We start from the raw sequence: 27,113 nt of genomic DNA, 5'->3' as shown, positions 1-27,113 counted from the left end.
AAAGAAGAAAAGTTAGCCTTAATTTACCTCAAGTTGTGAACATAATCCTACAATGAATCCGTCAGACTAGTACTCTGATAACGTTCAAATCCACTCCTCAAAGAGAAAGTGTACACGGTCGTATGCAATATAATTACCCAACTATGAGTCGGGATCGAATCCCATAAGGAACAATATACTAGGCGATCAAGCAAGTAAGGAATTATTACTTTCTACGCTGAGCCAAACACTTGATAATAATTTTGGTTTTTCATTTTGAAACTACTAAAGATAAACTAACCTAGAAAGAAAGTAAAATGATCAATGGCTACAAGCATGGATACAAGGAACTCTTAAGTAACGATCCAATATATTTTATGATTTTACAACTAAGAGCGGATTTATGTTAATAGATAATAATTTCTAAAATCTCATTGAAAGTCTTCCAACCAAATCAATGAATTTCACTCTAAGCTTTTCCAAGCCTTAAAGTGTGATATTAAGCACAATCAATTTAACCTCAAGTAATTATCCTCTTCCGAGCTCAAGTTATTAGATGGGTTTAATGACCCAAATTCTTGTTAATTAATCTTTCCCAACCTAGATTTCCTCTTCCGAGCTCAATCAAAATAAATGGGTGAGTCTTAGGGTTAGGTAATCCCTTAAAAAACATTAAAGAACAGGATTAATTAAAACAACAAAGACCCACTTCAATAGCAATAAAAATCATTCAATACATAAGCATAACAAGAGATTTAATCCAACACTTGATAAAGAATAATATCATAAACAAGATTCAAGTGAAAGAAGAAAATACTACACACTTAACTATCAATACAAAACATGGAATTGAAGAAAGGTTTAAGAAATATCTCATTAAGGTGCTCCAATCTTCTCCTCCAATGGTGTAGATGAAACCCTAGCTCTCCAAGCTTGAAAATATGGCCAAAGATAATGATATTGTCTTCTAAGTGTTCCTTTTATAGTTGCAAAATTTTCCAACCCAAAATATGTCCAAAACAGCCATTGATTTTCGGAATTTGCAAAACTGGCCCGTTTTTGCAAAACTGTTCAGTTTTTGCCATTTCTTCAATTTGGCCTCTTTTTGACTTGTTTTTCACTTGGTTTCTTCCAAAGCTCTTCTCAATCATATGGACCAACTTATCACAAAACTCTAGGAGAGTATTTATAGGAGGAAGACAAAAAGTGCAAAAGTGGCTTTTAATGACGCTATGCGGACCAAGTATGCGGTAGCAAAATGAGTTTGCGGAGCACATAGTCTTCGCATCCTTGCGCATTTAGCTCCACTCATTGGTAATTCTGAGACTGAGTATGCGAACGCATACCAGATTTTGCGGTGCCGCATACTGAACGCATATTCAGCTTTTTTCGTCTTTTTACACCATTTTGTCCTTTTTGTGCCCTGGACTCAATGCACCTGAAATAATAGCAATACACACCAAGAATAGCCTCATATTATAGATTAAGAACACAAAACCAAAGCAAAGAGATTAAAATAAGTGGTAAAATCACCACTTATCATACTCCAATCTCCTTAGTCACTATAGCACACCTAACAGCCAACAACACAACAACAACCTCATATAAGTCTTTTTAATTCCGCGTCACTACTCACCCCAAGATATATATCAAACAACCCAATATACGCTTTGTATATGATACTTATACGCTATCTTCTTTCAAATATACCGATTACAACAACCTCAACATCAACTACTATCCACATGACAATAATCTAGCTCATAAACATATTAGCAAGATGACTCAAGTTAGATTACATCTCAACATAAACTTAAGTTCATATTTGAAACTTCCCTCCAACTTCTTTCCCTCCAACCTAGTATAACCATCATATAAACTCATAAATATGGAAATAAGATCGAATCTTACCTCAAGAACTCAAGAACACTTCAATTCCAAGATTACTTCACCTTGAAGCATCCTTCGAAGCTACTACCAAGAGGAGAAACAAGCTTCCACAACACTTTAGAACCTTTAGTCACTTGATCTTCTCTTTTGTTCCTTGATTTCACTTAGGAATTGATTAGATATACTGGAAGGGTTTTCTAGAAGGTTAGAGATCAGGAGAAACGAAGAAAATGAGATAAAACGAGGAGTATACGAAATATATATTAAAAAAAGAGTTGGGACCGACAGATAATACGACCAAAATATATTGGCCATATACAGGGGTGGCAAATGGGTGGGTTTGATTGGATTTGGGCAGGTTGAAAATGGTTTGAACAAAAATGGGTTGGATTTCAACCCGCCCATATTTCAATGGGTAAAATATAGGTTGGGTGATAAATGAGTGGTTGGTTATGATTTATCCCATATTATATAAGTGCAATATTATTTCAAGTGTAACGTTTATAATTTTTTGTTTAGTCAAATTGAATTAATTTTTTCATATATTTATAATAAATATTATGAATAGAAAATTTAAGGGGTGCGGGGGAGGGTGGTGGTTGTGGTGGGGTGGGGTAAAACAAATTCTCGCTTTTCATAATTTTTTTATAAAAGTAAGATAAAATATATGAAATAGAAAATGTGGGTCGGGAGGGGGGCAGGCGGGGTAAGAAAAAAAACTCACTTTTTAAAAAAAAAAAAGTAAGATAAAATATGTGAAATAGAAAATGTGGGGGTGGGGGGGGGGGTGTAAAAAAAATTCTCACTTTTTATAAATTTTTTATAAAAGTAATGTAACACCCCGTAAATTTGGGTTAGGTGTGAAACTGTAAAACTAGTAATAAGGTGATATTTTGGCTATATTAATCCATTCGGGATGAATTTGGGTGATAAACAGTCGTTTTGAAGTCAACCCAAATAGTGAAGTTCGTAAGAGTTCTCAAACTCGTCTAAATTTCAGTAGGTCTGCGTTCTATTCCAGTTTCGTGAAAATAGGTTGGGAATTTGGGAAAAATTCCTCAATAAAAGTTGTAGATCTTCGAAATACCTTTCCAACGTTAGGTTTCCCAGCTCTAACGAAGCTCTGTGCTAGGATTTATACCCATTTTACTGAGGCGTGCCCGGCGCCTTGGGCGGCGCCCCAAGCCAAATTTCCAGCAAACTCAAAATTTTGACGCCATTGAAATGGATATACTGTATGCGCTTCCCCGGGCGACGCACCAGGCCATTTTATGCCTGAAGCGACTTTTCTCAAAATTTATAAAAGCCTAACTTTGTTATATTCATTCCCACTTCGTTTTGGCCGACTTTTTGAGAGGAAACAACCCTAGCGTTTCCCCCAAAACATATAAGGTAAGTTCTTGATCAATTTCCATCATTACTTCATCAATCTAACATCAAATTAACACTAGTTCATCTTCCACAAACCCTAGATTCTTGAAATCCAAGAAAGAGAAGAAGAAAGGGACGTTGGGAGAAGTTAATATTCCTTCAATAAGGTATGATCCTTGAATTTTGTGATATTATTGAAAGGGTTTAGACTAGTGTAGGTTTTCCTATGAGATTAGAATCCATGATTGATTCATGAAGTGTTCAAGAACACGTTCTAGTGATGAAGACCCTAGCTTTCGTTGGCAAGAAGGGTTTTATGGGTGGAAATAGGTTAGAGTTATAAGCTCTCCTATCTAAAAATATTGTAGAATAATTCTTGGATTGTGGGAAGTACGCTTGAGCGTGAATTAAGGTATGTCTCTTTTAAAAACCATTTTTGACTATAAAGGTGATTTGTATGTCTCTTTTAAGGCTCTTCATTGAATAAAAAGGTGAACTTTTCATGAATTGAAACTCTATTTCTTGCTTTAATTATGGTTAATGTGCGTGAGGGGACAAGCCTGCATTAAACCTAGTTTGTATCATGCTCTAAGTACATATATAAGTTATAAACGTTTTTCCTCTATAAGAGGTAATCAATAATGATGGCTAAGGATTGGTATTAATGTTTTCATGATGAATTATGACATTGAAATCTTGGTTAAAGAAGTGTAAACGTTTTCAAGACATTCTTTGAAATGATTTATCTTTACGATATGGCATAATGAACCTTAATGGTAAATGGTGATGTGACTACCTTGAGATGAATTGTAATTCGGCTTTTATGCTATGAACTTTGTTGATGTGATTTTTCCTAGCCATTCAGGAGGATGAGTGGTCACCGAGGATTTCATATTCCGGTGCATCTATGCCTAGATAATCAGGAGGAAGGGTAGTCACTATGGATCCTAGTGTGGTAATTGCCTAGCTATTCGGGAGGAAGAGTGGCCACTACCGGGTTCGCTACCCGGGGTGTGATTTATGCCTAGCTATTCGGGAGGAAGGATAGCCACCGCTGGGTTCGCTTCTCGGGGTATGATTTATGCCTAGCTATTCGGGAGGAAGGATATCCACTGTGTACTACACAGTCCGGTGTGATTTATGCCTAGCTATTCGGGAGGAAGGATAGCCACCGAGAATTATATGTTCCAGTGTGGTGCGCTATGCGCGATATGCTTGATTTTTAGGCTTGTATTGGCATGTGTGACATTCTTATTCTCTTATGGAATTGTTGATGACTATCTTAATTGATTTAAAAGGCATATTTGAAGTTGTAACTTAACAAGAGGCTTTATAAATGGGTTTTGATACTTATTATTGAGATACATAAACTGAATAACTGTTCTTACATCGCTCTCACATGACTAGCAAGACTAATTTCTTTATGTAATATTATCTTTTATTTTTGTAATACTTGTTGTCCCCGAGGCACTCACTAAGTACGAAAGTACTCAGGCATACCATTATTGTTTTTGATGGTATGTTAGGTAACGGAGAAGAGCAGGTTCGTGATACTCTCGACGCTTAGGAGAACTTGCTGCCGCTGTTGATTTGGTGAGCCCACATCCTTGTTCGTGGGACACTTCCTGTTTTATTTATTATTCTAGATTTTCGTACTGCGTCCCGAAGTTAGATGATTGTTTTGTCTCTTAGAAGCTCCATAGATAGTTGTCAGAATTGTGGGTAGATTGTCAAAGTCTCGTACGACTTAATGGGTGTTTGCCACGTTTATGACTATTTACTTATATTAGACTTCCGCTGATCTTATTTCATAATTGTGATCCTGATATATGCAGTTACTTATAACTTTATTTAATTTAATAAGGAAGGATTATTAAAAAGGAACTTGATGTTACAATTATTTTATAAACTGTTGGAGGCGAATGTTGAACCTGGCGGGCTCAAGTGTTATTATTGTGTCGTTTAGGTTCTTCCGATGTTGTTCATGACGTCGGATGCCGGTCACGTCTAGGGTGGGTTTTGGGGCGTGACAAGTAAGATAAAATATATGAAATAGAAAATATGGGCGGGGAGGGGGGCAGGCAGGGTAGTGGAGGTGGGGTGGGTAGTGAGGTAAGAAAAAAATTCGAACTTTTTATAATTTTTTTATAAAAGTAAGATAAATATATGAAATACAAAATGTGAGGGGGGGGGGGGGGGGGGAGGGGTTGTGGGATAAGAAAAAATTTCTCACTTGTTCTTAACGTTTTTTTTTAAAGTAAGATAAAACATATTAAATAGAAAATGTGTGTAGGGGGGGGAGGGGGGGCAAGCAGGGGGTGGTGGAATGTGGGGTAAGAAAACATTTCTCACTTTTTATAAAAGTAAGATAAAATATATGAAATAGAAAATGTGAGAGACGGGTGGGGGGGAAGGTGGTGGTGGGGTAAGGTCGGGGTGCGAGGTAAGAAATAAATTCTCATTGTTTATAAATTTTTCACAAAAGTGAAATAAAATATATGAAATAGAAAATTCGTGGTTGGGAGGGAAGGGTGGTGGTAGTGGGGTGGGTGTGGGGTGAAGGGGAGTAAGGGGTGGCGTAGAGGTGAGTTGGGGGTGTAGGGAGTAGGTGGTCGGGTGGGTAGGTGTAGGTGGTGGGGTGGGTGGTTGAGGGTGGGGTGTGTTGGTGTGTTTTTTATTGATCCGAAAAAATATTTTCCTTAAATTTTTAAGGAAGATATTTTCTCATATTTTGAGGAAAATGAATTGTTATTGGGTGATTGGGTCTAGTGAGTTCATATATAAATACCCATATTTTACCCATATTTACCCATATTTTTATGGGTTAATAAGAGACTTGAAACCCATATTTAACCAACACAAATATAAGTGACCCAACTCACTAAAATGTGGGCTAAATGGGCTAATTTTCTAAATATGGGTTGAAATTGCCACCTCTAGTCGTATATATGAGCCGTATATCTCAATCACAAAAGTTCCCTCTCTGTCTCATGAAGTACGGACCGTATTCCAAAATACGATCCGTTTTGTTTTATATACGGTTGTATTTCCACTTCCCAAAACACAAGTTCGACGAAACGTATTCTCTTCGATTCCTTTATCCCCTAATCCTTACAACACATGGCAAACATAAACTTAAACCTTCGTATACTCAAGATGAACACGTCTAACCTTATAAAACCTCAAAGATAATTTCGCACTCCAAATCTATAACAACCAACTCATGAAGAAATTTAACGTACAAAAGTACGGGGTGTAACATTTTAATTGCCTCCTGTGAGTCAAAATGTAAAGAAATTGGTTTAGCTTGTTCCCCATAATGACACGTCTGTCAATATTGGAGCTAAAAATCATCATATTCAAATAATAACATGCGATTTATTTCAAGACTAATATATGCACTTGTAACACCGTTTTATAAAGCATTATCACATATGAAAATCACATTTTCATGATGAATATTTTTCTCATTTCAATAATCTCCACTATTTTGAGAATAAAATGTATACTCATGAACATATATCACACATTAATGAAAAAGTTTTAGGTAAAAGATAATTTTACCTTTTCATCTCTTGAGTTTGATAGGTAGAAAAGTGTTTTACCTTTTCAACCCACAACAGGGCTAGCAGAGAACTTCTACCTTCATATTTGCTGATTTGTCAACTGTTTATCAACTTGACATCCACGAAAGAAATGTAATATATCTTTCCACCTTCACTAACTGTGTTCTTGAAATCAGCTAAGTCTGAATGCACTAGTTCAACCAATTCTATTTTTCTACTAGTGATAGTTTTAAAGGCCCTTTGTTATGTTTTGCTTCTATACAAACTGAACACTTAGAAAATTCATCAAAATTCATCACAGGAATTAAATCCACATTTCTAAATCATTTAATAGAAACAATATTAACAATAGCCTGCCCTACCACAAATCAATAGACTCAGTAATATAAGTAGAATTGAGAGTGCTTTCATTATTAATAATCTCTTAAAGTCTATAGAAATTTACAATTTCCAGTTATCAAACATACTTTATTAAAATTATCATAAAGGTTCACCAACCTTAAGGTAATATTTAAATGTAAATACCATTCATTCACTCAGTCAAGAAATTGTATAACAACTTTCAAGTATAGATATGATCCTCCCAATTTAAATATTTCATATCATTCCACAACTAGACATTAAGCTCCACATGATCTTACACGCAACATATTTACGTTAAAAGATAATAAGATGATATCGCAAATCATCACAAACATCTGATATATGTTAGTCCAACACTTGTATGCATTTTAAGATCATTATAAAAATTGATATCTACCCTAATCACTTATATCACTAGTATTTTATAGGAAAAACACAAGGGTAGATTCATAAATAAATAAGAATGGAGTTGTAAGAAAATAGAACCCGATTTTTGCCACTTTCTTTGCTTGCACTTTGAAATTATCTTTGTCTTCCCATTGAAATATGACAACTTCCATTCCCAAAGAAAATTATTGTAGCCTCGGGTTCGTGTCCGTTCAAATGTTTTTCTATCCCATAACTAGCTTCGTTGCCCATCGTTTCCGTTATTATTATAATTAGCATGTCTCCAAAAGTACATTTATTTGACGAAGATAACTGCATATGAAATTAAACAACGATCTCAAAGTGAACATCTCAGTAATAAAATTACTTCATGAACAAGAGTAGTGTATGAAGCCAATATTTTCCTTAAATCAAAAGCTCACAACTTTGATAAATCGGGAATAATTAACCTCTTTCTTTCCAATTCATACCCACTAAAATTATGTACCTTAATCTAACATTATAATTTAATATTAAAATGCCATGCTCCAACACATACATGAGTTCCTTTAGATATATATAACACCTGTTCGATCAACTTTCATTATCATGATAAGCAACAAAAAATTTGAAATAAATATTAGAATACTTGCTAGAATTCCGTTTTAGCACTATATTCACAATGTTGTCTCAAATAAAATGTTCTGTATTGATCATCCAATCACAAGATTTATCTTTTTGAATGCTACTACGACTTGACAATCTCAATTCATCAACACAAAAGTGTCAGTTTAATTCCTAATGGAATACTTATCAAAAGGTTTCGTAATCACTCAACCTCATTGTCAGTCAATTCAGTATTACAAACTCATTTTCCATGATAAATTCAGCTATTATTTTTCCTCCTCTTGTTCTTCTGCTTCTCCTCAAATTTTATTTTTCAAAAACACTTTGAATAACAAGATCTAAGTGAAATATTATCATTTTTAAAAGATTCTCTCGACATAACTCTAGTAAGATACTGTAACCCCACATTTTCAATTTTAATATAGGGGAATAATATCAAAACTCATACGAAGTATTTCTAATTTCTGGTAAGACATTTCATCTTATAAATAAAAACTAATAGTATAACTTCGACCAAATAATCATGTAAAACTTACTCATACTATGTCATCATCAACAAAAATTTTAAGAAAGCAATGTGAGAAAAGTAAGTTTCAATACTAATATTTCCGTCATTTGTTTAAAAATAAGTAGGCACAAATAAACTATGGTTACAATATTCATTGCTCGCAAAAATATTATTTAGGTTGACACAACCTTATCATATCAAATAAAACCTTCACTCCATCTTTTTTTTTTTTTCAAAATACGAGTTTAAGAAGAACTTTCTTTTTTTAAGAACTTGAGTAGTTCTTGAATCACCAAAATAAATAAATCATTATTCTTCTTCAACTTAGGTGACACAAAATTGACTTTGTTAGCACAAATTTGCTTAGTAGCACAAGATTCTAACACTCAATTTTTTGCATTAGCCATAAGATTCACTTAAGAAATGACTACAACAATTATATCATTCTCTTGCTCAAATTTATTCATGTCAAAATTTCTCACTTTTTTTAGACAAAACAAATTTCTCATTTCTTTTTCAATGACCACATTCTTAGAGAGGAAATAGAAGTTTTTTTTTTTTTTTAATCTTTCATCACCCGAATATGTATAGAATTATCTTACTTCTGCCCATATGCTATTGATCAATATTTTATAAAAGAAACCACTTTCAAATTGTTGGAAATATTCCCAATATGAATCAGTAGAACGAATAAAATGATAGTATCAACTTATCGGATTATCGATGCATCATGACAAGGCACTACCTTGAAAGCAATTTCGGCCCGATTCCAGTGCAAATTGTTAAGGCCGATCACTCCCAAAGATTCCATAGCATTTCCAAACACTTGCACTAGTTGCCGGCAGTTTAGAGTTGTACAAATACAATTGTCCTGAAACTCATGAAAAAATAATATGTGAGAGAGAAAGGAAATTGTATTATCTTATATCTCTCCATCAAAAGAAAGGATGTATGCTTATATAGGTCAAGAAAATCAGGAGTTACAATGGTTGTCAAAGAGGACTTAATGAGCCATTAACTTGACCATTAAAGAGGATTCATATCAGCAAATTAATTCAACCATTTAAGGAAAATTGAAGAGTCGGTTACAACTAGATAATTATGAAATAATGACTCATTATATAAAATAAAGCCATACTTAATGTTAAGAGAATGAATCAAGACACTTTTATAGTAACCATTGTATTAATAATGTAGAAATTCTACGATACAAATAAATAATTCCAACACTCAATTGATCTTACTATGTTAGAAAACTATCAAGAATTAAAACTCTCTGATTGCAAAAGCTAACATTTGATAAACTTGATGACAAACTTCTTCTCAAGTATTAATATTGTAGGAAGCCATTGCGAGAGTCCGAAACTCCATCAAAAGAATCACTATTGCCAATCTGATATTCGGGTCGCAAGAGAAGAAGATAAAAAGAAAATGGGTCGGGCCGGGTAGAGTTGGGTGGGGGTAAACAAATGATCTATTAAGGAAATCGGGTATTTAAAATTAGGGTGTGTCATTTGACTTTGAGCTTGACACATGTCTTTCCGTTAAAATTAAGGGCAAATTTGTGCCAAAATATAATGGGGTGCTATATTTGGACCAAAATCGAATTCGCATGTCCTGCTCAGACTCTAGGTCTGGTGCGATTTGTACTTTGAGATCAATGTGACATCCATTATCTTTAAATTTTAAACCCCCTATGACAAATGTTAAGACATATTTAAGTTTCAAGGGCATTTTATTACATTATATATATCTTTAGTTTTAGATTACAAAATTCAAAAACCTTTACTTTTCTTAGATTTCATTTTCATTCAACCTAAAGGCCCTTTTTGGACATGATTTCAAATTATGATTTAAAATCAGTAATGTGAATCATGTTGATTTGAAGTTTAAATTTTGTTTGGACATGCATTTTGGATTTCTTGGATTTCTTATGTTTGTATTTTTTCACATAAATATAAATAATTAAAAGCCTTGATATTACAAGAAACTTTTGTAGATATTCTTTCAAATTAAATCATAAAAAAATACTGAAAAGTCCATAGAATTGATTGTTCTGTCTTTAAGCTTTCTTTTACCTTCCAAAATATGCATGTTAAAAAATAATATTTTCTTACGTTTTCTTAATTTAATAAACCATTTTATAAAATCTACATTGTAATAACTATTTCATGTTAAATGTAACTATTTCATCCTAATCTATATAAAATATTGATTATCCGATATTTTGCAAAATATTTTTATTTAAAAAAAGTAAAAATAATATTATTTTTACAATTGTCTAGTATTATTACTGTTTGAAATTAAATGGTATTTTCTTTAACTACATTATTTTTTCAAATATTTTTAGAATATATAAAAATAAAAATTTATAGTTACTCTTTTAATATAGTGAATAAATTTTATGTTAATAGTGTGCGCACGTACAATTTGATTAATTAACTGCCGTACTTCAGAATTTATTTTTTCGATTGAGACAGAGGGACTTTAATTTACATTTTTGAAGGATTTAACAATGATATAAGTTATTTATATTTATTTCTTAATATAAAACTTAAGTGAAATCTTTATAAATTACTTATGTTCGTCAGCATGTACGGCATAAGATTGTAGGAGAAAATTAAAAGAAATTACTAACTGGATGAATAAAAAATTAAAATAATGGTAAATAACATCAATAAATAATAAATAGTATTATAAGAATAATATTTTAATTTAATAATTAAGCCAATATTAAGATAGAATTGAATGACATGATAATTCTTTATGTGTCTATAATAAATTCTTAAGGAAAACATAATTTGAAACAAGTTTGATAATATTTCTATATAAAAATATTCAAATATGTATGAGTATACTTTGTAGGGCCTCTATAACATTTTCCATAACCTCATCAGTTTAGTGGCATGAAAAAGTCCTTAAAGTTCAAGTTCTCAAAATTTACCAAAATGTGTAAAGATTCACAAAGCAATTAAAATTTCAATTAGGGGTAAAAAGAGTTTTTTTTTTTTTAAAAAATCACGTGAGGACTACAAAAAATGGGTATTCTCCCTTATATATGGTACTAAAGTAATGAAAAGTAGACAGTAAAAACAAAAAGTAAATTTGACCTTAAAAATAAATTTAGGACCTAGAAGTAATTAATTGAAAAATTTTGGCATCAAAATTGAAAACTTTTGTGACAACTACAAATACCCCTTGATTGTCCCTTACATATAGTAGTAATGTAATGAAACCAAATATAAAAATTAAAACAATTATATAATATGGACGGGAGAAATAACTCAATAAGTGACAAGAAGAGATTCTTAAAAAAGTTGTGCAACAAATTAGTTATAAAAATCCATGTGGAGTGGTATTAAAAAATTGGAGAGCAAAAAAATGAAAGATAAAAATATGCAAGGAAAAGTTCATTGGAGAAGCCACATATAAGCATCTTATTAGAGTTGTGAGGATGTGAGGACTACAAAACTTCACTATTCTCACTTATATATATTTATAATGTTTGCAATTACATGTTATTACAAACTTTCAAATACACATAATTTGATAAAAATTTATTGATCTAAAAAATCAACAATAGTAACTAGCTATTCATTAATATAATCATGTCACAAGGTATGAACAATTTTTTCAGCATGTGTCTTTTTATTGCAAAATTTAAAATGCGGGTTTTTTTTTAATAAAATATAAACTTATGAGTCAAGTTTTATATTTAAAAAAAAAAATGAAAACACAATTTGGAATTTCAAACCTACTTTTTGAAGATTGTGAAATTTAAAATCATAATTTTAAATCAAAATCAAAATTTTGTACAAATTTCATAAACAAATATCTATTTAAAATCAAAATATGAAATTAAGCTCTTAAATCCCACGGTCAAACGCCTCCTAAGACACTAAATAAAACGGGTGGCAGTACCGCAAAGGAGAAAGTTTCGTCAAAGAAGGGACAAAAAGGTTAGGTACGGGAGAAAACCCCATAGGCATCTCTAGTCCGACAAAATTATATTCGACTAATAAAGGAATTGGGATGAAGTTGATTTTACTATCTAGCTTTATTTACTCTGCTTGGACTAAGGGGACACCAAATATTCAAGACCATCATTTATCAACCAAACTACAGTAGTAATAATGTCATACTAAAGAAGAGAGGGAAATCAGATAAGAACAACAACACATATAGAATTGACTTCTCCACTTTTAACCCCAACCCCTTTTCCCCCTTCACCTTTTTCTTTACTTTCTTTTTTGGTTACGTTGAGGCGGAAGGTAATTGATAGGGCATGACATTTAAGAATAAAATGAAGAATTTTAAAGTTTGTGATCTAAAATAAACTATAGTTATTCGTGTCGCTATAAACTATCTGATTTAGGGTAAAATAAATATTTTTAAAGTTAAATTATTACTAAATAATAAAAAAATCTCATATTTTTTTCCGAACTGACTAAAAAGAAAAAAAATGTTATTGGGACGGAGGGAGTAATATTTTAGAAATAATATTTTTAAAAGGAAATTAAAATACCTCTTAAAGTTGTCAAGAAAAATCATTTAGTTTAATTACTTTATGGGCCTTCAATATTTTAAGTGAAATACGGAAATTCAGCATTTGGGATATTGAGATACAAGTTTGAGTAGTAGTAATTTTCAATCAGAATGATCTTCAACTTTTTTCAAATAAAGTTCATATCTAAACACAAGTTTAACTTTTACAAAACATACTTTTCCTTTCCAACTTCAACTAAATATTGTCCAAACACCAAACTACACAAGAGAAAGGGAAGCAACTATATGAAAAAACTGAAGCTTTTCAATGAGCTCTTTTGCATGGCGCGAGGCTCGACGCTCAACTCTGGCGAACAGCTCGTCACTGAGTTGTTCGCCAATGTGAGCGTCGACAAGGACGCCACTGACGCTTCTGCAGCTGATGGCTAAGGCTCGTCCGACTTCAGCTGCGTCGTCCGGGTGGTTGACAACTAGAGGACTCCCTCCCCTGAAAACTTGGAGCTTGTTAATACTGAATGAGCCATTGGCTTCAACCACCTCCTTAAAATCTTGTATACTTGGTGCATACACTGGGATGTTGAAGCTGTCCCTCTTCTCACTTGTGATTAGCCCCTGCCATTGATCAAACACACATGTATTAATACATCGTAAGCAATCTAAGTAATTATCGGCATATTATCATAAAACTCTGTAATTAGTTACGAGCAATTTAGCGACAGATTAGCGACGAAGTTCGTAGTTAATTTTATTTCTAGTAAATATTCATCTTAATTAATTTTTACCTTCAATATATAAAAGTTAAATAAGATCCGGTAACACTTTATAGAAGTAATAAGGTATATGCATGTGACTCCCTTTTGTTTGGTACCATCATGACTTTTCCTTCTTTCCGAAATTATATGAGCAATCTAATAACGGCTGCTTGTTACTAGTTACTAGTATTAATTATAGTCAAACAGCTTGAAATATAGCCACTTTGGCATTGCTATTTGTTATGATATTGATGAAAGATGATGATGGAAGAAGTTAAAGAGTAGTCAATTGACGGGATGGCATAGAGAGGAAGCCCAATTGGTCGCCTAAAACGCAATGATAAGTAAAAATCATGATATCTGATTATTCGTTGAACTGTGGCTCCATGCCGACGCTTAGTCACAATCCAACTAGCTTGTTTGTCAACGAGATTCACTTGGTCTTGACAGATGTTGACCCTTGTGTTATATTATTGCTTTGGTTACATTTAGGTGCTTGCTCAAGAATCAAATGGCGATCCTCTGATTGTGACTCTCAAGACTAGGCCCGTTTGGCCATAAATATCAAAAACTTTTTCACTTTTTTTAAAATTTTTGAAGTTAGAGTTGAAGTTGGAGTTGGAGTTGTGTTTGGCCATAGTTTTTGAAATTGTAATTTTTGGTGAAATGTAGTGTAAAAAAGTGAAAAAAGTTGATTTTTTTTTAAAAACAAGTTTTTCTTGTTTTTAGTATTCCGGAATACAACTCTGGAAAAAAGTAAATAATTTTTATGGCCAAACGCTAAAAGTAAAAAAAAGTGGAAAAAAAATTTCGAAAAAAAGTGAATAATTTTTATGGCCAAACGACCAATTTTTTATTTTCCAAAAAAATGGAAAAGACAAAAAGAAATACTCTCTCTGTCCTGTCCCAATTTATACGAAGGAATTTGTAGTACGCGAGGGTCAAAACATCATATTTTGACTATTAAAATAAGTACTACCTCTGTCCCAAAAAGACTACCCTCCTTTCCTTTTTAGTCTGTTTCAAAAAGATTGTCCGCTTTTTACATTTAGAAACAATTTAACATTATAAGATGATTTACAGCTACATAAATATCTAAGGCTTGTTTTGGACCACACAACTCAAAAGTCTTCCTTTATTTCTTAAATTTTATGTCAATTCAAAAGAGGACAATCTTTTTGGGACGGAGAGAGTATGAATTTTTCAATTTTTAAAAACAAAATTTATAAATTTGAAAATTAAACAAAAAGTACCAAGCCAACATAACTAGTAAACCAAATATTTTTAAAATGTTTGAGAAAACTGTAGTCAAAGAAAAAGTTGTTTGACTATCCAAACAGTAACACCTTCACATAAATTGAACATAGAGAGTATGAGTTTAAGCTATATGCTTAACCGGGTTCTTAACATGCCGCCGTACTCGTATTGAATCTTCCAAAAATGGATAATTTTTGGAAGGTTCAACGTACAAACGATGGCTTTTATATAAGAAGTATAAAGAACTTCTATACGTATTATCGATGCAAATTAATTTACCATAGCAATTTATTGGTGTAGTTTCCAAATGTCATATCTGACTTAAAAGAAGAATTACATATTGTATATTATTTTGATTATGCAAAAACAAGTTATACTTTTCATGGATCGTGGAGAAAACATAAAGGGCTAGTTCTGTATTGTGGCATAGAGAAGAATGATAATTACCTCTTGGACAAGATCATCCCAAGCATCTTGAAAATGGGTCCCAAAAAGGAGGCCAGCCCCACCTTGGTCTGTTGGGTCCACAGAAATCCTTCCCAAGCAAACCAAGAACATTGAACCACCTCTCTTAATTTCTTTAGCCCTAGCACCTAGGAAACCAGCCAAATCACTTTGGAATTGATTTTTGTAGGCGTTGGCAGTGATCTCATTTGCACCATGGATGTATATCCTTCCGTCGTTGTACGCCACACTTCGCTTATCCAACACTACATCCGGCACCTATCACATCCCAAACAGAACTTAATTTAACAATCTCATAAATTGACATAAATAATCACCCATCAAAATAATAGAGCTAGTAAATGTGTATTTTATGTATATCGATGTATGATATGCATAAATAAAAGTTTTTAATACATAATAGTGTATAATTTTTTGTATATTTGACTAGCAAATGTATACTTTTTGCCGACCGATCAAATGTGTAATTTTTCCAATTTAAATTGGTACACATCCGAAGATTTTTCAGTATTGTATAGTACTATCTCAATTTATGTGGTACTTTTCGTTTTTCCGTGAGATTCAAATTATGTAAACTTTGACTGAAATTTTATAATATATTTTTTTAATCATATTGACAAGAAAAAAATTGCAAGTTGTAGAACTTTTTGTATAATTTTTAAATATTTAAATCTTAATTTTAAAATATTAAGTTAATATAATCTAATTTAGTTTTAAAGATTAGTGAAATTTACTCTCAAGAAAAATAAAAAGTATCACATAAATTGAAACGAAAGAAGAGTATTAATAAAGAATCAAATGACAATTTTTGTCAATGACTTAAGGTAGTGGTTTTGACAAACCAGGGCCATTATTTTGAATGCTTTTTAACTTTTTGACCTTCTCAATGAAAATAAAAGTAGTTAGGATCTTTATGCATTTTCAAACTTTGAAAACCATAACAATTCATGTGTTTTTCCTAAACTGTAAATCATCCTCGGGATTGGCAAAGATGATCACTATTATTTCATCATTTCTCTATCTACTAGTTCAAGCAGACTCGTGCTTAGCCCGGACTCAAACTTAAAATTTAAAAGTTCTAAATTTAGTTATTGTATAATTTGAATCATACTTTTATTTCGGATAATAGATTTATGGTAGTAGCGCGTTAATCATGTCTTGTCGATAAGTTCTCATAAGAATCAAAGTTTTTTAGTCACATAATTAGATAATCTTTAAAAGTGATTTTTTTAGTAAGAAGCAAGTTTGGAAGAGAATTAGTAAATAATAAAGGGACACACGTGATTCGATATACTACAAAGTAAAAATATTTACAAGTAAATAATTATAACTGATCGAAGATCATAAATTGGGAATATTTGGCATTTCTATAAATTTGTGAGCATATAATTTCTTTAGCTATGGAAGAAATAGATTTCTTTTAAACTATGTAATATTTAAGTACACATGTATTAAAAAAAATTAAAAAAATTATGATACCTCAAACAACGTCAGAAAAAAGTAAGTTAATTTTGTTAAACATGAGATAAATAACTCATCAATTATATACCAACACAATTTCCCAATAAAAAGATTTGAATCCCAAGGTTCTTATAAAAAATGAATAATAAATTAGCCAATGATATTTAATATAAAGATCAAATTTCTTGTTAAATTCTAAAAGCCTCACGTTAAACAATTGAAGATTCTATAAGCTGTTAAGCAGAGAACTTTCATGGTTCTTCGGTGCAATATTGTACATGCTTTACTTAGGGTAACACCAAATATGCATATTGTATTATCCCATTTTTAAATAGTTACAACATGTTAAAAAAAGGGTAGCTAATTATATTGTCTGTTTCTGCTTCTCATTTTTCGGGAACATCAATTTAGAACATCATACCTTATTTGATATTTTCAAAATTAAAAAAATACTACACAAAAACAAGATGCGGAGAATTTAAAAATAATTTCATAATGCACTGGGTGAAATGTATCATCTACAGAGTAATGTTAAAAGTTTTGTATAGTGACGTGTGGAATCTTCACAATTCACAAATTATAAGTATTTCTAAAGGGCCGGAAAGTTTTTAAACTTTTATCAAATTGAATAATGGCAATTAAGTAATAAATAACCAAAGTAGGGGTAATACTGAGGCATATAAAGATGCACTATAGCGCATAGCCGCATATGATTTCACCTGGAAACCATTAGTTTGAGGGATTTGGTATTATCGAAAAAGGGCTTCAAAGTGCCTCTATTTACACCAACACACCTTAGTAGTTTGAAGCAATAAAGGGGAGAGATAGGGGTAAATTTAGAAGAGGGAGCTTTTTCGGTTGGGGAGCCTAATTACGATCTAACTTGAGGACGACAAAAATTGTTCGATCATCCCTTATTACATATAGTAATAGTAATAATTTCTCCATGCTACGTAAGTATACCTACATTATTTATAACTGACCACGACTTTGATGCCATACTACTTTTGACTGCTGTTAGGGAAATATTATATGATGCCTTGAGTAATAGTTTTAGTTTTCATAATTTAAACATATATTGCAAAATATTAACGTATTAGAAAAATAAGAAGTTATTTGTTACGTTTCTTTTTCCAAATCTAACTTTATTAATCAAAGTACTATCTTTATTAATCAAAGTAATAAAGTGTTAATTACTTGAGACGTTTACGGAAAGACAAACTAACTAAGACTAATATTGTCAAGATTAAAGTTATTAAAATGACATTCTTAAAAAGTGTACAAAAACTTTATGAGACGGAAAATACGTACTGACTATATGGAGTTAAAAATGGAACGATTTAAATTATGCACACTATGAAGTTAGTTACTTTTTTTACCAGATTAACAATCAATACTTATCAAGAATCTACTTATAGTTACCTATTAAGAAAAGTTGCACCACATTGAACTTGGACTCAAAATGAAATACTAAAAACAAATTTGAAGCATATACTCCCTTTGTCTCATTTTACGTGTTGTTTTAGCTCAAAAAATTGTACTAAAATAATTGTCACCTTAGAAATTCAAAATTAAAGATGATAATTATCTCCAACTATACCCACTAAATAAGAGAAAAAATTAGTATATCTTTATTAAATACGAATAACTTAGTAAACTATACTTTATATTTATTATTTTTTTTTCTTCTTAATGGATGTGAAAAGAGTTAAACAACAGTAAAATAGGACAAAGAGAATATATATGAATAAGAAAATAACCTGAGAAAGCCAGTGCAAAGAAAATGCGGAGTAGAAAACATCAACGGATCTAGCCGGAAAGAGACGTCGATAAAATGAACCCGGAACTCCGGCAGCAAAGTACGACCGGTTGCTATTCGAAGCCAAGCATTCCTCCATGCTGCCACAGCCATTATTCGCCAAAGGTGGCAACAATTGAAACAGTGTGTTGAAGTCATTGGAAGGAAGGTCTGCAAAAAAGGCGGAAAATTCCGGTGGTTGTTGACCTATCGCTTCGTAACGTTTGCTCATATGTTGCACAATCACGTCGATTATGTACACGGTGTTGCTGCCGCAGGAACATCCTAGGTCGACCATCACGAAAGCAATGTCGGTCGGGCTAAGCTGGACCCCGTCAAGGGTTTCTTTCAATAGGTGCAGCATTGATCGAGCATGTTGTCCCTGTATATAATAGGAGCTTATGTTACGTATATTGATAGCGTAAATAATTTTCTTTTTAATTTTTTCTATTGCACGGGGAAAAGGGGAAGGGGGAGGATGATAATGAGAGTTAATTCATACTTATTATTTGAAAATTTTCTACCGATACCGCTTATAGACATTTTCCACTTATATAGATACCACTTAGACTATATAGAAAAACTTATTTGACTTTCGAAATTCAAAAAAAGTGTCATATAAATTGATACGGAGAGAAGTAGAAATTAAGGTGTGGAAGTGAATACCTGGGCTTGAGAATTGTTGACGTAGCTAGCCTCTCCTTTGCCTCCTTTCATGCTGAGCATTCTTTCAAGTTTCATGTTAAGCTTCATGTTAGACACCACAACGTTGTCCTTATTGTCTCCTAAGGTAGCCATATTGGTATACAACAGAGAGATTGTTAATTTTTATCAGCGAAAAGGGGAGGTGGTTAAGTATGTTGAGAATAAAAATGACAAAATGTAAGTGGGGTATATATAGAGTTTGGAAAAGCTGAAGAGAGATTTGGTCTTGTTCTAGTGGTTAGGATACATACTCATGAAAGATACTTTTTTGACAGAATCAGAAATATAAAAGCTACAAAAATAAAGAAGAATAAAATTTGGTGGTGAATTCAATTAGGGGGTGGGTGGGTGGAGAGCATATGAAGAAGATATGGGCTTCACATGGAAACAAGTAACAAAGCAGGCCCAAGATTGACGCCGGAATTCTATAATAATTGAATCTCTACGCAAAATTTTTTGTAATTAAAATGCAAAAGAGATCTAAGGGGAATAGGAGATGATTTATTCAACTCTCTCCATTACTTGTGTAATTTGTTCGATTGTTATGCTAAATCTTAAGTCTTTCCATACGAATAGAGTCCTAAATGTCATTTCGACCACTAATTTCAGTCAAATATTTTAAATCAGTGGACGTGAAACACCGCTATATTTTACCGGTTTCAATCAAAGGCGAATCCAAAATTCTAGATTTTCTTTTTCAAATCAAAGTTAGTGGATGCACTGCGTCTTGTATTATTATTCTCCCCTTAAACTGAAAGCTAGAGACCCATGATTTTAACAAACTTATTTGATTACTTTCCTTTAAGTGGGGCAAAACTACATTTGAGCAAGGTTTACCTTGTGCACACCCAAAGAACAAGGTTTACCTTGCGCACCCAAAAAACAGAAATTGCGGGTTCCCTTATCAACAAAACAAAAAGAGAGGCAAAACTCAATATAGTTTTCTTACGATTACATAATTGCTCTAAGACACCCTATTGGGAATTTGGAAGCGTATAACGTGCATGCCATAATCAGCCAAATTGTAGTAAGTAATTAGGAAAATCAATTAGCTAAAGCATCCCTATAATCGTGTTTGATTATAACCGTTTATCCGTTAACATAATCATTAGAGAAATGAAAAGTTATACATAATATATAAAATAAATTAAGGCCTTTTGAAAATCATATAAAGCAACAATACGTGGGTCCAAATTTCAGACTAGAATTATATGCCGATTAGGGCAAACCTAACACAAGCAATAAGAAAACGGTTTCTCTATAAGCAACTACCAAAATGCATAGTATATATACACGAAATGATTAAGGCTTTATAATAAAAAATTCCCAAATGAAATCAAGTATAGATAATGTGTTTGTTGCTAGTTAAGTGTAATTTTTTAGTTGCCATAGACAATGGCAAATCATGAACTAGTAATACTACTAACTACTGGTATAGCTATTTTTTTTTTTTTTTTTATCAATACATACATATGACAAAACAAGAACCTCTTTTGATTCCCAAAACGACGACAAACTATTACTCCTATAATTCTAATTAACCCTGTCTTTTAATACACACCCAAACCATGATTTGATACTCCAAATAAGATTCAACAAGTTCCAGTTTCCTAATTTTATATGTTTGTTGTATCCAATGATGCATCATTTGGAAGTTGACATTTTGTCTACTACAGGAATTAAGATGAACTGAAAGCTAGGTGATCATTAATAGTCTTCCACCAAATTAAGAGTCATCACTCCAGAAATCAAGGGCCATTTTGTTTAGCTATAGGGTCTAATAATTCTAGGGGGCTAAAAGGATCTTACTGAGCCAATAGTAAGATTGTGACAGAAAAATGAATGTGACACAGATGCCATATAAACTTGCATATATTTTTTTAATTATTTAATTATAATTAAGTGATATGTATTTTCACTTTAATTTATATATTTATGATTAAATTTTTTGACTTGATATAAATAGTGAACGAGAATAAGTATATAAAAAGGTTTCTAACGTTGCAGAAAGAAGGGACAACAAATGAAAAATCAATGATGTACACACAACCAAGGGGGGAGCAAGGTGGTGGCTAGGGTCACCCAAACCCCCTTTGGCGAAAAATTACCCTATATGTACAAGGTTAAATTATTTTTTATGTAAATATTGTAGATGTTGAACTCTTTTGCCTTCTTCGTTTATTTACTCCTTTATATTTTGAATCCTCTTAGTGAAAATTTTGGCTTTCCACTGCTCACAACAACTAATACGGTGTATTAATGCAGAGAATTAATAATGTTGAGAGATTAGTTATGCTTGTTAGCTATATTCTTACCATATTTGAGTTTTACTTTTCTCTGGAAGGAAAGTCAAAGTATAACCATAATCGTTTTACTTTTCGTGAAAGGAAAATATATATAATTCTCTTCCATATTTGGCTAGTCCTTTTTTTTGGAGGAAAAGGTTTTAGACCTCTATAAATTAAAGAATCCTTCTCATATAACACAACACAATAACATTCAGAATGTAGTAATTAAAGAGTCTTGTTTAGGGGGAGATAATTCTCTCAATAGGTCTTTATGCTTTATATATAAGTTTTACACTATGTAGGTCACTTGACCAAATCATATTATAATATTATGTCTTTTTAGTATATCTTCTTTGTCGTCTAATTTATCGTTGTTTAAGATTTTCAATGATTAGTTTCCGCATGACGTCCTGATTATTTCGATCCCAGCAATACTGACATTATTTTTTATCCACTGTTTGGTTTATTGCATTAAATAACATGCATTACATAATTTTTAAATAGCACTAAATATGGTGTATTAAAGTAGAAATAGTACTAGTATTGTCAATGCCATGATTTACTATGTATGAGAATAATAATGTGTAAGTAATATTGGTATATATACCGAAACCTGGATTAATCAAGGCTAATATAATAGATTTCAGGTACGAGGCGATTAAAAATAATAATGCACATAGAGTAATGAAATCAAGGCTAATATAATAGATTTCAGATACGAGTTGATTAAAAAATTTGATGTACGTCAAGTAATGAAATACAGGATAATTTAATCGAACTATTCAAGAGATTAAACTCTTACGTGCTGATTGCTGAGAAATAAGGCATTCTTCCAATACAAATTTGTCGCAAGTCATGGTAGCTTCACTTACTGTTGGCCTTCCATCAAAGGATCAAAGTAATTATGCACTGAATTTAATTTATTTCAAGAAAAAAACTGTAGAATGTGGAAGAATGAATGATAACACCTTATTTATACATCCTAAATCTTTGATAAGTACTCTGGTGGGTTGCTGGAAATCACATATAGAAATTGGAGTCAATTGACCAATTTTGACTTGTTATAATTAGTTACCCGAAAAAAGAAAAAAGAAAAAAGACTACTTATAATTGACCTTATCTGATTAACCATACTGTTTACCCCGAAATCGGGTAATCAATTAAATTTGTAAGTGGGTATAGGATATGTGCTTGGATCTTGATGTATGTTAGATAGGGAAAATGTATATGTGAGAGTTCCTCAATAAAATGGCTAATGATGGCGATTTGCTATGAATACAAACGTTTATAAACAATGTGGGATAATTGATGGAATAAACACAATATAAATGTAAACAGATGGCCTTGGCCGAATCAGATATTGAAAGAGAGATTGTACGCATGAACTCTTTTATTATAAATGTTCTTGGAAATTAAAGGAGCCAACCCTTACAAAGGAGGGGGATGTGCTCTATTTATAGTGTGACCTCCATGGGTCTCATATGATGTGAACAAATAAAATAATAGTAACAAGGACAGCTCTGCATGGATTTGGTGGGATTAGACTGACGGCGCCGTCTCACACACGCATGGTGGGTAGTTGACCATGATAGGACGTTACTGGCGCGTGCCCCGAGTGCAACGGCCACACGGACCAACGGCTACTCGGACCAATAGCTATACGGACCAACGGCCATGAATGCTCGGGTCACCGGGCTTGGCCGTTTCAACGACACAGAAAGCAGATCAGTCGGTGCCCTCGCTCAGCCCCGGCCCAAGCATTACCCTGATCAAAGGTGAATAGTATCTGACACATTCTCATTCCTTTCTCCGGTTCCTTGTTCCACCGGTTTTCCCTATATCCGATTTTTACCGTATACAGATAGCCCCCACACTTCCCGGATCTCCGATCTATCGGAGTAACGGGTAGTGGATAACTTCTGAAACCGGTGGTTCTGTTAGCTCGTCGTTATCCTCTCATTTTGGCGGGAACGGTTGCGTAATGCCTCCCCTTTTATCGGCCACGTGTCTCGCCCCAGGTGGCCCACCTCTGCCAACCGCCTTTTGCACGTCGTTTCGAGTCACTTCGAATTAATGATGGGACACGTGGCGCCCCTTGATTGGCCGTCCTCGGTAACCGTTCCTCTTTCATGCCTATATAAGACCCTTTACCTCCCCATTTTATAACTTTCACGCCTTGCTCCTCTTCAACTTCACTCTATTTCTGCGCTCTTCCGTCTGCAATACACACAATCAACTTCATATTTGATCTGCTGTTGTTTCATTGCTTCACACTACGCGCAAAAGAGCCAATTCTGTCTCCATTTCTGTAAGCCATCACCAGTTCCTTCATTTTTCTCAAATTCCTCTCTTGAACCTTCCTTCTTTCCTATTCCCAAGATGTCCGAATCCACTTCCCATGATGCTCCACTAGTGTCGTCCCCGGGGGCCGAGCCCGTGTCTCCGGCTAAATTCGAGCCCACGGCTTCGGATATCATACCGGCTAAATTCAACTTCAACAAAGATCTTGAGGTCGAAAAGCCTTCCTCCATTTCAGACAGGGGATTCGACGTGAGGCGGTATCCCTCATCTATTACCGAGGAGAAGCTCGACATAGTCCGAGCCGATTGCGGGTGGGACACCCGTCCAGTTCGAATTTTTGCCCCCGGACCAGATGAATCCGTTACTGACCATCGTGAAGGGTTTCTGTATGTTTACACATACCCATTCACTCTCAAACTCGACCCTCCGGTGGATCCGGTCATTCTCGACATGTGCCGGATTTACGGCGTTACGTTGGCTCAGATCGGCCCAAATGTTTGGAGGGTCGTAGCGTATCTCCAGTTGTTGGCCAACAACGCCGAGAAGGAGTTCACACTGGCCCACCTGATACGCCTATACTCCCCGAGGCTGTTCCGGGGTGGCGTAATGAAACTGACCAAGCGCAGCCGGAATCCATTCTTCTTAAAAATGGATGAAGACAGAGACTGGGGATGGTTGGAGCGATACGTCCGGGTGAAGACCGAGGACATTGTTCCAGCCGACCATATGCCTTTCCCGGAGAAGTGGAATAACAAGTGTAAGTCCGAAGTCTCGAATAATTTCCTTAGCGTTGCTTCGTCAAATTTTGATTCCGCTTTCTCACTGTTTTTTCCTTACTTTTGTCAGCCAATGGGTACGTTCCTCCGGTCATTCGGAATCTGAGTGACTGGGTCACTGTACTCCTCGACCAGCATCCTTATGACGACCGGACATGGGCCCACCTGTCACGTGGCCGATGGGTCGCCCAGAACCACGGTAGCCTTCTACTTCCATTCTGCTGCATCCTCATTTATTCGTTCCGTCCTTCGACCTTCGCTAACATCTTATTTTTTCAGGCTTGCCTAAGGGCTCGGTAGCCCCCAGACCGGAGTTGGTGACCGCTCCCCCAGCACCGGCGTCCGAGTTCGACACAGCGGGTTCTGCCCGTGTTCTTGCCGATGCTGCAAAAATAAAACGGCCCTCCGAAAAGGGGCAGACGCCAAAAATGAGGAAAGTAAGAATCGTTGCTCGGTCTTCAAGGGAAGAGACGGAGCCCAACATCATCGTCCGAAGAGTCGGCTCCGTTCCCTCCGTGGCTCCAATACCGGAGGAGGCGGTCTCCGTTCCGCCCCTTCCTTCTATCGGCGAAGGTCTCTTGGTTCCTGCTCCACATTCAGGTGCGGAAGAAATACTTTCCCCAGCTCCTCTTCGGTCGATTGACTTTGTTGACATTTCAGGTGAAACTTCTTCGGAAGACACTCTCTTGCAAGGAAAAAGGAGGTCCGGGGAAGCGGCTGCTGCTGGAGCCGATCAAAGAACCATCCCAATACCGGAGAGCGAAGCCCCCATAGGTGCTCGTCCGTCTCCCGAGCATGAGCCTGTTAAAACTGCGGAGCCCCCGGCCTTGGCCGAAAACATTGGGGCTGCTCCAAGTTCATCTACCCCGGCTCCGCGGGTGGATGATTTCGATGATATGTTCTCGAGCACTCCCCCCGCCACCGGCGAAGCTGTGGGCTTTGGTCATCTCCTTATTCCTCGGGCCACGAGGCCGGCCAACCGAACCTCCGAATCTGGTGCCAGAGATAACTTGGTGAATATCTTCCCGGCCCCGAGCGTGGAGCCAAGGAGAACCAGATCAGCCGTAATCACCGTCCCCGAGGACTGCAGCTTTCTGTCACTTCCGGTAGGCGTAGCCAGCTATTTGCGGCCCCTTGTCTCCGACTCGGACAGGCGCAAAATGACCGGGGTCACTTGGCAATGCCTCATTAACGAGGGTATGCATGCGCGCAACCGGGTAAGACTCTTAACCGCCCTTGTACAGTTTATCTGGGGATTTTATCCTTGCTTTGCCTAAGTCTTCTGACTTGTTTTATCTGCAGAGTGTGGTGCTGGTTAATGAAGCTTTTATCCGTGCCCAACATGAGATAGGCGATCTTCGAGGCCAACTGGATGCCCAGGGCCGAGAAACGGAGAAATACCAGCATCTTCTTCAGGAGAAGGAGGAAGAGTTGAACCGGGCAGCCGTGCTGGCCAACCTCCGTCCCGAGCTCGATGCGGCTAAGGACGAAAACCGTCGTTTGAAGAGTGAACTGGACGTTATGACCGATTATAACCGGAGCCTTGAGGCTGACAAAATCGGCCTTAGCCGGGATAAAGCCCAGTTTTCCTCGAGGCTAGATGAGCTCTAGACCACGGTTTCCCGTCTCCGGGGGGAACTGGACTCGGTGAAGGCTGACGCAACGGGTTTGGCCGAGAAGAACCGGCAGCTCGAGTCCGAGGCTGCTTTGTTCAACGAGCGTAGGAGGGTGTTCGAGGAGAAAGCCGATGAGCGGTCTCGGATATGTGAAGGCCTAAGATCCGAGCTCGAGGAGGCGGTTATTGCCAACGACGGCCTTAAGGCCGAGCTAGAGGCAGCCACCGGTAGGATAAGTGTCCTTGAGGAGGACCAGGCTGATTGGAAGCAAAACTGGCCAAGGCTGAGGCCGACTTGGAAGAAACCTGGAGAAGTGTTGAAGCGGCCGAGGCTCATACTGCTATTGTTGCTAAGTATGAGAAGTGGAAGTCTCAGCGGATCACCCTCGAGCAAGCCGAGCACGACCTTTCGGATCTTCCGACCCTGATACTCGAGGCCAAGAGTGTGGAGGAGGAAGCCAATCGCGCTCTCGGGTCCGAGTCAGACGACTCCGAGCGGACCGAGTCCGATCACTCATC

General features: G+C 35.1%; 1 protein-coding gene across 1 annotated transcript; it reads right to left on the bottom strand.

The window, feature by feature from the left end:
• Positions 1–13,265: 13,265 nt before the first annotated feature.
• Positions 13,266–19,859, bottom strand: LOC132638544 (indole-3-acetate O-methyltransferase 1-like). Its single transcript, XM_060355386.1, has 4 exons — positions 19,576–19,859; positions 18,872–19,291; positions 15,633–15,908; positions 13,266–13,788 (listed from the first exon to the last, which is right to left on the bottom strand). The coding sequence occupies exons 1-4, from the start codon at positions 19,705–19,707 to the stop codon at positions 13,435–13,437; spliced, it is 1,182 nt and encodes a 393-aa protein (XP_060211369.1). The 5' UTR covers positions 19,708–19,859; the 3' UTR covers positions 13,266–13,434.
• Positions 19,860–27,113: the final 7,254 nt, after the last annotated feature.

This window comes from Lycium barbarum, chromosome 4, assembly GCF_019175385.1.
Source record: "Lycium barbarum isolate Lr01 chromosome 4, ASM1917538v2, whole genome shotgun sequence".
Lineage (NCBI taxonomy): Eukaryota > Viridiplantae > Streptophyta > Magnoliopsida > Solanales > Solanaceae > Lycium > Lycium barbarum.
The sequence above is the reverse complement of the archived record's forward strand: the minus strand, read 5'-3'. Positions and strand labels throughout refer to the sequence as shown.

Coding starts and splice junctions, on each gene's coding strand:
- LOC132638544 (XM_060355386.1), bottom strand. CDS start 19,707: ATGGCTACCTTAGGAGACAATAAGGACAACGTTGTGGTGTCTAACATG. Junction 19,292..19,575: donor TCAACAATTCTCAAGCCCAG/GTATTCACTTCC, acceptor TATTATATACAG/GGACAACATGCTCGATCAAT. Junction 13,789..15,632: donor GGGATGATCTTGTCCAAGAG/GTAATTATCATT, acceptor GATCAATGGCAG/GGGCTAATCACAAGTGAGAA.